General features: G+C 42.5%; 2 protein-coding genes and 1 long non-coding RNA gene across 4 annotated transcripts; 2 read left to right on the top strand and 1 right to left on the bottom strand.

Moving 5' to 3' along the window:
* Positions 1-1,468: 1,468 nt before the first annotated feature.
* gdf10a (growth differentiation factor 10a) lies at positions 1,469-5,916 on the top strand. 2 transcript variants are annotated; one of them, XM_049009785.1, is made up of 4 exons: positions 1,469-1,612; positions 1,791-1,964; positions 3,282-4,177; positions 4,664-5,916. In XM_049009785.1, exons 2-4 carry the CDS (start codon positions 1,817-1,819, stop codon positions 4,853-4,855), a joined length of 1,236 nt encoding a protein of 411 aa, XP_048865742.1. In that variant the 5' UTR covers positions 1,469-1,612; positions 1,791-1,816; the 3' UTR covers positions 4,856-5,916. The 2 variants fall into 2 exon arrangements, with proteins under 2 accessions (XP_048865742.1, XP_048865739.1); XM_049009782.1 differs by having other exon boundaries at positions 1,472-1,964.
* Positions 5,917-9,161: 3,245 nt separating this feature from the next.
* prdm8 (PR domain containing 8) lies at positions 9,162-12,654 on the bottom strand. Its single transcript, XM_049009793.1, has 4 exons — positions 12,598-12,654; positions 11,755-11,977; positions 11,234-11,465; positions 9,162-11,021 (listed from the first exon to the last, which is right to left on the bottom strand). The coding sequence occupies exons 2-4, from the start codon at positions 11,968-11,970 to the stop codon at positions 9,913-9,915; spliced, it is 1,557 nt and encodes a 518-aa protein (XP_048865750.1). The 5' UTR covers positions 11,971-11,977; positions 12,598-12,654; the 3' UTR covers positions 9,162-9,912.
* LOC125739563 (uncharacterized) lies at positions 9,993-12,756 on the top strand. Its single transcript, XR_007397207.1, has 3 exons — positions 9,993-10,129; positions 11,789-11,907; positions 12,622-12,756. It is a non-coding gene; the product is annotated as an uncharacterized LOC125739563 (long non-coding RNA).
* The last annotated feature ends 489 nt before the right edge of the window (positions 12,757-13,245 follow it).

Genomic DNA, 13,245 nt, shown 5'->3' with positions numbered 1-13,245 from the left:
CATTGTGATTAATCAAACAGAGGATCATGGTTACTTTTCTAATCGCAGTTCCATCCAGGGTGCAGCCCAATGTGTTACTTTCGCCGCATAACTTCTTAAAAAACCTGAATGAACCAAAACTCAAACACACAAGCACGCACAAATCGGGTTTACACAGGCGCAGCAGCGGGCTGTTCCGTAATTCCGGACCAAAACACTGAAAGCGTGAATCCCACTGAGCTCATCTTCCCTGTCGAGCCTTGTACTATTTATGATCATCATTATTTTGGCAAGAACTCAGCATACCGGTCACAGCGGTCAATAGCGTCCAGAATGAACGGGATTTTTTAAAGGTACCTTAGAGATGCCATTGATTACTTCGATTCAGGAAGAAGGAATTATGTGACCCAGAGTTAATTCGAATTCCTTCCCTACATACATTCTCATCAAACAAAAAAGTGGCGTCATACGTCTTAATTACTTCGCCTGCCAGAAGACCTACAATAAAATACAGCAAGAAATCTTCCTTGGGATTGATTTACTCTTTGATTCGCTAGTAACCGTGTCAAAGTGGCGAAGTCTCGGGAGTTTTAAAGCAGATTTAAGGCAGATACAAGCACAGAGTGAAAAGGAGCCTTCGGTGGCCCCAGCTATGGGACGGTGTTTAATGGCAAAATGACCCAAGCGGCTCAGCTTGGTGCCGCCCCCGCTGGAGCCGCTGGCTTTCACAGCCCCGGTATTGTGCTGCAGCACTGCAGACGGAAAACAAAAACGACCCGGCGAGGTGCGACCGTTCCCCTGGCAGAGGTCACGTACAGAGAGCCATGAATAACGTCTAACAGCCCCACAGTGAATCCTGCGATTAATGGCCCACTATATGCGAATATTTTCCACAGTGTCAGAACAGTAACGTCCTTTTGTCACACTTTGTGGAGAGATACATTTCGCGATGGTTTTTGCTAATAATATGCAAACAAGATAAATACGTTATGCACGAGTAGATGTGTTATTAAAACATGCATATACCGAAAGAGATGCAATAAAATCACCGAGAATGGCGCAATTAGAAGTTTTGCACATAATTGCACAAACTCTCGGGGCTATCACTATGCTCCAGAAAAGTTATGAAAAATAACGCACTCAACTGCCTTCATAATAGACAATCGAGGTTTGGCCAATAAGAGAGATCAAAAAGCTAAAAGTGTTAAAGGTTAATAAAATAAAATGTTGCGCTTTTTCGCATAATATCTTGCGCATGATAATTATGCTATCGTTTTCAGGACTGTTGTCAAAGAAGCGAAGACGATACATGCAAGTCGACACATCATGTAGAAATCCACGCGTGACCCGTGGGCTGATTCCAGCTCCAATTCATTATATAGGGATATTTTCCCCGAGGCAGCTTCCAGTGAGAACTATGTGCGGCAGCGACGGATTTCGTTGGTCAAGACCAGCAGACGTCAGCATCTTTCATTGCCTTAGTCTTACTTCCCGGTTTCTGGCGGTAAGAAGAAACAAGTGTATCAACGGAGCCGCATTAGGCTGCATAAAAAGAGCGCATTTATGAACAGCATCTTTATTAAATTAATTGTGAAAACTTAACGCTAATCAGTACGAGCGTCAAGATTTAACGGTATGTTTTAATCAAACTCAGCACAACAGCTGATTTCTTATTTTTGTTTCTGGTGAATAATACGGGGTTTTATGAAAACGTCTAACGGTTGTATTAGGAATGGCAGGTATAATTCTGGTGCACCTGTTATTATGTCTCATCAATTCTTACCTCGGATCTTACGCATCTGATCATCAAGACGGAAGAAGATCGTCCCAAGGCGAGATGTTCGAGTCCTCCCCTGGCAAGATCGCCTCCAGCGCATCCCGGGATATGGTTTCAGTGCACATGTTTAAACTTTACGATAAGTACAACAGGGAGCGCAACAGCCCCGGCGACGGAAACACAGTCCGAAGCTTTAAAGCAACTCCGGGTGAGCATTCACAATTTATCTTCGTTTGGGATACGTAAAAAAATGGAAAGTGGGGATATCATCCGTTAGAGTCTCCAAGTAATTTCTGCAATATGCTTACCTTCTTCTTCTTTAAAATCCCAAAATCGTATTTTGCTGTTCAAGGCAACGCAGGTATGATGGTAACGCTAATAGTAAAAGCTTTTGTAAGATCCTCCTGGCATTTTTAAATACGCTTATGTCTTATGCCATCTAATATGAGTGAGATATAGGGCTGGCTATAGGCCTACCGTTGTTTTTAAAATAATACTCGTTTTTCATGTTTTTCATGATCCACTGCATCTTATCAGATTGACGCTTTATACTTTGATTTGTGTTTAGTATCAATTGTAGACTCTTTGAAAATCACGCCTCCACTTTGCCACGTACCTTCTAAACACGTTTCATTCCTCAAATTTGTTTATACCTGTCATTAATGCAAAAGCTTTAATCCGCTTATCTAAAAGTCACAATATTAGCTCGTTATATTTAGAGGTCCGAAACGCCATGTTATAAATAAATAAATCTAGAAACAAACAAATGTTTTTACAAAGGTCAACTGATTGATAAATAATATATTGGTGATTAAACTGGGGAAAATTTCCTTAATCTAGTAGCCTAGCACAGTAGGCAAAAAAAATAAATAAGAACAAATACAGTAAAACAGAATAAAAACGAATAAGAACTGGAATATGTATATGATATAAAATCTTAATTGTAAGCTGTCCTTCAGTTCAGGGCCAGCTTTCTGTGGGCTAAAGTATCCCAGGCAGGGATCTTCTTAATGCGACTCAGCCCGACGCAGCTGCCGCTCTGAAAAACGAGGAGGTTACAGGACACTGGCGCTCGGGTGCGCGAAGCTAGCGGGGCACCCTGGAGGATCAACAGAGACGCTCTCAGCAGACTTTTATTGCTGGATGGTGTTTTTGAAAGGCTAATCCCAGAGCCATGAAGTCAGCTTCTGTAATATACTGGCTTTCACATAATACTTCGTCATTGTTCCATAATTGCAGAAAGATCATGATCATAAGAAATATCACTTTGAAGTTTCCGCAAGAGTCCAAAGTACACTAAACCGCTTGATTAGGTCCTATTAATGCCATCAGACATTTTAAAATGTACAGAAATCATCAGGGGCCAACTGTAAGTAGTTCCATATGCCCAGCTCCAAACAGGAGCTATTCATAGATATACAATCGCTAGAAATCTGATGCACAGAACAGTTGCCTTGATATTTAAGCCCTGAAGTTGGAGCATTATTGTAATAATGTATAACGGATTTTGGTGTGATTTTCATAGACATTGTGGAAGAGAGGGTGTTGTACCAGTTCAACCTAACGTCCATCCAGGAATCAGAGGTGGTGCTGTCTTCAACGTTCCACTTCTTCTTCAGCAAGCGCCTGAGGCAGAGGGCGTGGCCATGCAAACGTTCCAGGGGCCCCTACTGTGGCCCCCAGCAGCTCCTGCCCCCTGTCCAGCTGCTGCTCTGGAGCGTCCTACAGGATGGAGGCCCTGGGGTCCTGCTGACAAACTTCACGCTGGTCTTGCAGCGGAGAGGGGCATGGCACGTTAAGGACATCTCACATGTCCTGAAAGAAGCCCGAAACATTAATGAGCGCTTCATCATGGCCGAGTTTGACCTCGGCGAACACTACCGAGCATATGGGGAGCTGGCATCCTCCACCAACCTGCCGTACATTCTGGTGTATGCCAACGACCTCTCCATTTCGGAGCCCAACAGCGTAGCCAAGACCCTCCAGAGATATGACCCTTTCTTGACTGTCGGAGAGCCCACTGCGCCTCCTAACTCCTTTCCTGATGCTCGGGTCAAAAGGGACACCTACTTCCAGGACCCCATCGACAATAACGAGCTGCCAGAGGTCGAGTACGAGGCTCCGATGAAACTCGACCTATGGGAGGGATCCTACTTGGCGTTGAAGCCAAAGCCGACCAAGAAGACCGGCAAGAGAAAGAGCCAGGATGAGAGCAATGGACGCAGCCAGTCACTGGTGCTCAGCTTTGACGAGAAGACCATGAAGAAGGCCCGGCGGAGGCAGTGGGATGAGCCCCGTAGCTGCTTCCGACGTTATCTGAAGGTGGACTTTGCCGACATAGGCTGGAGCGAGTGGATCCTGTCTCCGAAATCGTTTGATGCGTACTACTGCTCGGGAACCTGCCAGTTCCCTATGTCTAAGGTCAGCCTTTAGACCATTTACATGTGAGAGTCCAAATGCTCAGTCCAGGCAGGGGTATGTTTCCTAGCCGAAATTTATATGGAAGAAGCCTTTAGAACTGGCTACTGGAGTCTACTACTGTGTGCTACTTTTCAATAGGCTGCTCTCAATGTGCTGTAGGAATATTGCCAGTTAAACTATGACTTTGCTCCTTTGAACAGCTATAATATATATGTATGAAGTCATGTGAAGTGCAAGTCTATTAATTCTGTATGCCATCCAGAATAATGTAATTTATTAAAATGGATTTTCAGTGCAGGATATTTAAAATGGAATATATCATGTGAAAGGAAGCTGTATAAGTTATATAGCAGACATATCAAACTGATGGATTTCCCTACAGCCAGAGTAAAAAGGCCATAAACTGTAAATGAAGCTTCACATTTAGGGAGCGTGAGGAGCAGGAGCAGGTCACGCTAATACTGTGCCCCCCGCTCCCTCCCGCAGGTGGTGCGGCCTTCCAACCACGCCACCATCCAGAGCATCGTCAAGGCGGTGGGCATCACCTCGGGGATCCCGGAGCCCTGTTGCGTTCCGGATAAGATGAAGCCTCTGAGCGTGCTCTTCCTGGATGAGGGCCACAACGTCGTTCTGAAGGTCTACCCCAGCATGTCTGTGGAGACCTGTGCTTGCAGATAGAGAGGCCTGGGAGAGACCATTCCCAAGCCCCCTGGGGGGCAGACCTTGGGCAGAATGGAGTTCTGCTTTCCAGTGATTGGAAAAATGAGGCTTTGATTATCATGTGTTGTCAGTCACTGTCTGGTTTAATCTACTCGCTTCACAGTTTTCCAGCCAGTGACTGGCAGTGCGGCGTAATCCCACCCAATGTAGGTTTAGAAGCTTAATTTCTCCCATCGTTGCTGCTTTCTGGGCCAGGTGGCTATGATCCAGGGCTGTCGCCCACCACCTGCCGGTTCCTGTCCCGCATTTCACAGTCCTCTTTGGGGCAGACTGCTAACAGGTATGTTATCTGCAGTCATCCACAGGCTGATGTATCTGCTCATTTGGATATACAGAATAGAAAGTAAAGACTATCATAATATGATATTTATAATGTAGATGAATTAGTGAATAAGCATTTGTTTAAAGCTTAAGACGTATATGAATGCAAAACAGTGGAAATCGGAGAGTTTGAGAAGGTTGCGATTAGTAACAATGCTGCTTGTTGTCAGGTAACAGTGCTGTAAGGTATGACGGTTAAATGAGGACTCTGGTCACTTCTTTCTGTGGGGTGACAGCTCAGCAGCCCTCTGATAGCTACAGCCCTGCATTCAGACTGTCCGTATTGGCTCTTCATGCCAACGATGAGAGCACGCCACCTTCTGGTGGTGTCAAACAGCCAGCCGTATAACATATTTTTTACAGGTTGCAAATTCAGTCATCTTGAATAATTTAAGTTACATATTCTTGTGTTTATTCTGCACTGTACATACTAAATACCCTTTTTGATGGTATTATTTTGTAAAAAGTTATATACTATTTCACTACTAAAATTATTCTCAGAATTCCCTAATTATTTCAGCTTTTTGAACTTAAAAAAAAATATTTTGTGCCACCTAAAAACGGCATTCTGTGAAAAGCTATTTTTCTATGTATTTTGAGTATATGTATTTTATTTTTTTTTCTTAATTAGCAAACATATTTTAGCAGCTCTTTGTGTGTTTTAAATTATGAGGAAAGTAGTTATCAGAAATAATGAATAAAAACTAAAGCAATGATACAGAATTGCACGTAATTTGCTTTCTTGTTAAACTTGTTAAATGATCGACACATGAATGTGTTCACATGCTCACAGTCGTGTGGTCGGCTTTTGCATGATAGCTTCACATGTCAGCAGACAAGGAATCACACAAAGGAGAACTTTAAACAACAGGAGACTCTTTTTTTTGGAAGAACTGAAGTTGTTACAGTTATTTATATGGAGTGTAGCAACAAATGGGGCTTGCATATTGTTTACATGTATTCCAGTCCAAATTTGACTGAAAACAGAAGCGCGAGACCGACTGAAGCTGTGACGTTCTTTCCAAACACAGACTTGCTGGAAGGTGAAGACCTCCAGCTGAATTTCGTGGGGTTTGAGCTGCAGATCTGTTCATTCTGTGCCTGCTGGGGCTGTGACCCATGTTGGCAGAACATGAGAGGAATGGGGACATCTGCCCACTGTCCATCTGGGCACCAAGAGATCATAAAGAGGACAGGTTCTTTGTAGTTGGGTCCCTATGGTGAAAGACGGCAACATTATTATGTTTTGCACCCACACACGCTCCCATGTGCATATATACAGTTTCAGGACAGGAATGTAAATATTCTGCTACCAAAAATATATTATTGCATATGGTCTTAATTGGCAGACACAAATGAACAGATTCACGCAGTGTTAAAATGACATGCAGGCTTGCACATGGATTTTTTTTCGTTGCTACATATGCCCAAGACGTAAAAGTCAGCCTTCACACAGCTGGGTGAAATAAACCTCTGCTGCATTTTGGACATACAGACCAACGCTGGTTAGCCTGTCATTCTTCCCTGAAAAAAAAATTACTGAATTGCCCACCAGGGGGAGCTCCAGCACAAGATGTAGTACTGTTCGAAAGTTTACCCATGTTACCTCGCCAGCTCTGGTCCAGCTCCAGTGGGCAGCCTCATGCCGTTAATGTTGGAGGCAATCATCCGTGAGGAGGAAAATGCCCCGCAGCTGCCCTGCGGCCGCCAAGGGAATCGCTCTGACATGTATAGGCAATGAATCAGCCCCCTCCCACCGCACCAAGCACAATATTTAGTTTTCCAAATTAGGGCTGATCAATTAATGGCTTGCAAATCTTATGAACACAATCAAACACTGTAGACCTCTGTGCATTTCTAGAAAGCTCAGGTGACTCACCTTACCGAGCTGGATTCATGACCTTCAGGCAAGATATAATCACATCAGCTCCGGTGTTTAAATAACGTCTGTTTTGGCTCAAATTAATAACAGAATGCTCGGTGTAGATACTAGCAGCAACTTGCCGAGGTTAAGGTTTCCTGATTCTGGTAGGTTTATAGGCTTTGCAATTAACCCAAATGGCTCCAACTTTACACAGAGAGAACTGTTAACAGAAATGTCCGTATAGTGATCAATGAACAACATTTAAAACCGATGTGTTATCTGCTGACATTCTGGCATAAATGTCATAAATACGTCCATTCATCTATCTCTCAGATGCTTATCCAGGACATGGCTGAGTGCTGTAGTAAATATGTAATTACTGTAATTATGGTTTTCATGCTGGTTGACTTCCCTGTGGTAAAAACAACCTTTCACAGAAAGTGACCACACATCTCCAACTTGATTTCGCCCCCGCCCCCCCGCCCCAGACACAAGTGAATCGTGTGTATACAGCGCCCTCTATATGTATTAGCTAGCAATGTACCTGCTCTCCTTCACTGTGCCAGAGAAATAGTGCCATCTTCGGTATTACTACTAATGCCTGTAAAGATGTTATCTGAGATTGCTGCTTATAAACGGGAACATGATATGATCCGTGATATTAATAAAAAATTATAGATCTGTGGAGGAGTGGTGATAATTCAAAGAAATTGCAGTTTCATGAAATCACATGGAAAACACACCATTAACTTTCTATAAAGCAGAACAAGTCCCAATCCATGCTTTTAGGGCAATTGCCTATGAGATCATTAGTGAAATTGGAGGGGCCTTCGGATGACCTGCACTGCATTTTAATGGGAAGCAGTCTGCTGATTAGAGTGGAGAAAGTGGATGTCCTAGGAATATGTTAGTACCTGTTTCTGGGCAAGTTAAGGCTCAGTCGTCAATGGATTTATGTTCATAAGCCTACATGTACTTAAATATGCTATATACAGCAGAGGCATCGTTAGAGATTAATGGATGGGGGGGGGGCTCAGTCTTTACTAGGGGGGGGGTTGATGTCAAACATATATAATATAAAAAGCTATTCATGACTTTAGCCAATAAATACATGTTATTTGGGGGTATAAGAAATATTTAAAGGGGGCTAAAGCCCCCCTAAATTAGGCCTAACGACACCCCTGATATACAGTCTCAGCATGTTGGCCACATATGCAGGGAAGTCATTATTTGCAGTTCATATGAATGCCAGATGGCATGCAGATCACTTTCAAGGACACCTTGGGCTCAGTTTTGGATCACTGCAGTTACTAAACCTTACTGAGATCTTTTCCATTTAATCTGCATGCCGCAGGACTTGCCTGATGTACCAAACACCTGTATGGTGTACAGAAACACTCACTTCTTTTCAGCTTTTCATTGAAGCACAATCTCGGCGTGCCTGACTTCTGTCTGACCTTTGGCTTTATTCATTTAAAGCCATGTCACTCTTTTATATTCAGTGACCCACATTTAAGCCCAGTAACCTTAACTAAAAGGAATGATTTAGACTTTTCCTTTCCAGTATCATTTGAGACATGATTTGTATTAAGCATTCAGTGTAATGACTGGTCTGTGTGACCCTAGGGTGGACAAGTGGCATGCAAGATAAAAAATATGGATGCAAAGGCAGATGGCTTAACACACAGCAAGGTCCAGCACAAGGGGCTGCTTTAGTGATACTACAAATACTGCTTAGAATTGTACTTCCAGATGTCAGACACAACATTACCAATATCTTTAAAAAAAATTACAAAAAATCTTCGTTTCCTGCCATATAATGTGTGCTTCCAAGGGAAATGCAGGGAGTTTCATTTCTAAGTAATTTTGTGGAAGTTTTCAGATTTGAATTTTAGTCATATTATTCCTCCATTTTCTGTAACTGCTTGTCCTATTCAGGGTGACGGGGTCCCGAGCCTAACCTGGAGGCTACTGGCGCAAAGCAGAGAATAACTTCTTGAATGAATCTTTTGCTATCACACACCGAGCATCATCTGGAAAAGTTTTCTCTGCTAAAATAAAGATAGACAGATGGGAAAATCTGGTTTAATATGTTTAATTGTATAGATAGAGTTACTACTGTTGACCCAACTATCTGAAAAGAGAACACAAAAGATAAAAAGACTGGAAGAGAGTCGGGCATGTGAATCGTTCAGTTCTGCTCTACATTTCCGCCGATACCAAACTGTAGTGAGGCAGTGGAGGTCAAGTTGAAAATCATTACTCGTGAAAATATGATTACAAATAATCTTCACCGTAAGAAATTCACGTGCTTTGAATAACATTCATTAAAACTGCGATACAGCATGAACAGTAAATTGAAGATTTTCCAATCTGCGCTATACGGCAAACGCTTAACCCTGAGTTTTTTTTAAGGCACTAGGAAGAGTTCTGAGGGGCATGTAGTCTCCAGCATGACCGGCAAACCCACACAACACACCAGTACATACAGATACTGCGGACAAAGGCCAACTAAATGTACCTCTACTGCCATCTAACGGACGCACTAGCCCAGTAAGAAATTCCTTACATGGTATTTTAAATATCCCGTTGCGTAAAAAGTTACACTTCATTGTTAGGACTTACAAGGACATATTTAATCGTAGATAAAAATGCACAAATCATGTGGACTAAATGTTTTATTCCGGTATATATATATATATAGCGGTATTCAGTAGACCGGGACTGACTTATGAAGAATGCATGTGGGAATATTGAATTAAAGATGCAAAAATGTCGTATTTACAGACATTCTTGGGCAAATGTGCAGCACTCGTTTCTCGTTAGCGCCCTAACTGTGAGATGTCATATGACGAGACAGGTGATGGCGTTCTCGGAAGTACTCATGACATATGGGGCAAGATAGCTTCTCTTCCCTTCGCCTCATCTGCGACTCTGGGGCGAAGTCCTTCTTGTGGTGGGACCGCATGTGAAACACCAAGTCTGAAGTCATTCGGAAAGACAGGTTGCATTTCGCGCACCAGTTCTGCACGGAAACACCGAAGGAGGTGAGCGTCGGCGGCAGCAGTGTAAGGGACGCGGTCTGTAGATGCACTCCAGCGGCCCGGGGCCATGCCTCCGGTGTGCATGCGAAATGACTGCTGGATACTGACTGCGCACCAGCGAGCTCTCCGTTTAACAAAGCGGTACCCATCAGACTGCTGTATCCCAATACAGTCTTGGAGGTAATCGTCTCTGACACGTCCTCCGGCCGCGCTGAGGAACCGCTTAGTGTATGGGACGGGTGCGCTGCCGACTCGTTTACTGCCCTTTTGTCAGGTTTACAGAAAGCGCTCTTCTGCTCCTCTCGGATACCCTTCGGCAAAACGAATGAAAAAGCGCTTCCTGATGACTGTAAACTCGAATCTATCCCGACGCGGCTCTGTCCACTTCTGTTGTGCGCCATATCATTAACTGTATCCGTTGCCTTTTCATTCTTAATTTTCTCCTTCACCCTCTTAACCTCGGTAAAAGCACTGTGTTTGTATCCTGCCAGGTCCTTTTTAAATGGACATCGATCTGCACTGAGCTTCATAAGAGAAACAGCGAACTCTGGAACAGCAGAAATATCCGTGGTTAAATTTGTGATGTTACTGGCATTAGAATTGTTGTTTTTTTCCAGTAAGACCGATTTCTTCGCCCGAGAGCTCTCGCTTTCTTCATACTTCCTTTTTCGAAGTTGCACCACGTTGGTGGTGTCCTCATTGGTGCTGGATTTTTTGCGTTCCAGGTCTCTGGCAATATTATGGAAGTCGGTTACGCGGTGCTGCAGCTGCTGCTTTACTTCCAGAGTTTTTTGATGGGGAAATTCGTTTTTCATTTGCGCACAGAGGAATCGACAGTGCGCAAGATAGGGATACTCGTTCTTGAAGGTCTGGCTGCAATTGATGCACTTGAATCCTGTACAATAAATAAACCATGTTACTGTATGTTTGAGAATAACTGAATTACTGAAATAGATAAATATACAAAACATTTACGTCGTTATACTTTATTTATAGTACTTCATTCCAAGTGAAACTTACTGGATTAACTATTCTGATATAGGTCTATCACATCGGTTGAAAAATTATATTACATTTACAGGAAGATGATTAAGGATCATTGCTTACCGTTATTGGGATTCGTAGTTTTTAGGTCGGTAAATCCTAACAAGTGGGAGAGTTCATCGCCATACCACACCAGTAGCTCTTCGTTTCTTCGAATGCTCCGCAGGGACCGAAAATACAACTGTCCGTTTTTAAGATACGCTTCCATGTTTTGCTCATCCTTGTTGCAAGCAGCTTGCACAAATCGTAACCAGGATAACGCCAGAGGTGAATTGTTCATTGTTTCCGTATCCACCTGTTTAAATGCCAATGCCAAAGTCGTTATTACAATCCATGATTAACTTTGACTTCAAGTTAGTGGTAGTCATTGCAAAATGACACAGGCCCTGACAAATAAATACTAATACATCCGTCATACTAATGTTTTAATGTAAAAAAAAATAATGGACATATTCCTAACAAGTAATTCTTCACATTGTGTTGTCCAAAATAACACGTAGGCTATAGATAGAAACGTAGCTGTACATCATTTCATTCATAAACAAAGCTCGCATCGCTCAGCTATCAGATTGGATTGAACTTACCCGAAAAACGTGTGATCCGCTTCTTTTGTCGCAGGATTTCAAGGCAATAAAAGCGATGGTGTCATAGAAGGTGTTCTGCAGGACGAAGGGACCGAAAGCTGCGCCGAGCGGAAGGTCTCGAGTCACATGGACGCTCGTCAGGACATCCGCCAGGTGGTGTTGCTGAAATTTGCTGTCATTATCCCAGAAAACGCAAGGGTGGAAACTGAGCTCCATGCTTATCCTGTGAAAGCAAGGAACATGCTGACGCGAAAATATTCTGCGGCTATAGTTTACGTGTAGGTCGTGTTTCATTTAGACGTATCCAAACACTGTGTTTTCTCTGTGTTCATGCATGCAGTAGTTATCGTGCCGCAGCACGAGACAAGTAATATATATTGGAATTAATGCATCACCATAGTAACTTGTTACTTATTTCTATAATAAATAAACAGTCTTGCAAACGTTTTTTAAGCTATAGTGATGCATTTAAATTATACTACACTTTGCGCAGTTAATCGATTCCACTCTTTTGAGTCCATTCTATTGTTTCAATTGTTTTCAAATATTCCATCAGCATTTAAAACGTATAGGCTACTAGTATTATTCATCAAAAATTATTTCCATATATAACGACAAAGCTTTATAAAACCATGTTTCTTTGTCGGTACTTAAAATTTTAATAAAATTACAAATTTGAGCATTAGACGTGACTAACTTCGGAAAAGTTGTAGACTAGATAGATTTTTGCTTTATGTTAATTTATATAAAACAAATTCGTTGTGATCTTGACATTTAAAATGTGTGTTTTACTCGAATACGCCAAGGTATTGATGACACAGTGAACAAACTAAAGCAACCTACCCTCTGTTTGTGACTTCTTTCCAGACCGCGAGCACTGGATGCTGCTTTGTGAGGAAGGTGCAGATCTGGCCCAGTGCCGGCGGCAGTCCACGGCGGAACGAGAACGCGCAGCGCGATGTCTGGTCCCGACTGCCACTTGCGCTGCTGTGTCAGACACTTATCCACGTCTGCCTGGGAGAGCAGCCATGCATGACGGCCTCTAGTCCCCCCTCACCCCCGGGTGTCGTTTTGATTGGCGCTTCCCTCCTGTTACAGACGCCTTAATTATACCAGAAAGGAACCCGTTCACGGTTGAAATTGATTTTTAAAATGCAGAACGACTGAGCGTATTTCATTACATATTGAACCATATTGCCCAAAAGTATACATTCCAATCCATTATTTGCAAACCATGCGCGTATTGTATTATATTAATAACGTAACTTCATAAATGTTGACTGTCTGTTGTTGCCTGTTCCAGCAATAACTTATATGTGATGTTTAAGTGCATCACACAAAAGAAAATTAACGTGATATGTCCATATAGTTTTCTAATATTCTTATATAATATATTATTTAACATTTTGTGTTCCAGTGAGAAATAATAGGTTTTATATTTGTTCAAATTTAAACATCCAAAATGTAGCCTACTATAAATGTTTAAGAATG

The sequence above is a fragment of the Brienomyrus brachyistius genome, chromosome 3 (genome assembly GCF_023856365.1).
Source record: "Brienomyrus brachyistius isolate T26 chromosome 3, BBRACH_0.4, whole genome shotgun sequence".
Lineage (NCBI taxonomy): Eukaryota > Metazoa > Chordata > Actinopteri > Osteoglossiformes > Mormyridae > Brienomyrus > Brienomyrus brachyistius.
Note: the sequence above shows the minus strand (reverse complement) of the source record. Positions and strands in the feature narration are given on the sequence as shown.

What these genes read in the sequence shown, in the direction of transcription:
- gdf10a (XM_049009782.1), top strand. Translation starts at nt 1,712, where the DNA reads ATGGCAGGTATAATTCTGGTGCACCTGTTATTATGTCTCATCAATTCT. An exon ending in AAGCTTTAAAGCAACTCCGG is followed by an intron (nt 1,965 to 3,281) that starts GTGAGCATTCAC and finishes TGATTTTCATAG; the next exon opens with ACATTGTGGAAGAGAGGGTG. An exon ending in GCCAGTTCCCTATGTCTAAG is followed by an intron (nt 4,178 to 4,663) that starts GTCAGCCTTTAG and finishes TCCCTCCCGCAG; the next exon opens with GTGGTGCGGCCTTCCAACCA.
- prdm8 (XM_049009793.1), bottom strand. Translation starts at nt 11,970, where the DNA reads ATGGAGCTCAGTTTCCACCCTTGCGTTTTCTGGGATAATGACAGCAAA. An exon ending in GCGGATCACACGTTTTTCGG is followed by an intron (nt 11,466 to 11,754) that starts GTAAGTTCAATC and finishes GCATTTAAACAG; the next exon opens with GTGGATACGGAAACAATGAA. An exon ending in AACTACGAATCCCAATAACG is followed by an intron (nt 11,022 to 11,233) that starts GTAAGCAATGAT and finishes TTTATTGTACAG; the next exon opens with GATTCAAGTGCATCAATTGC.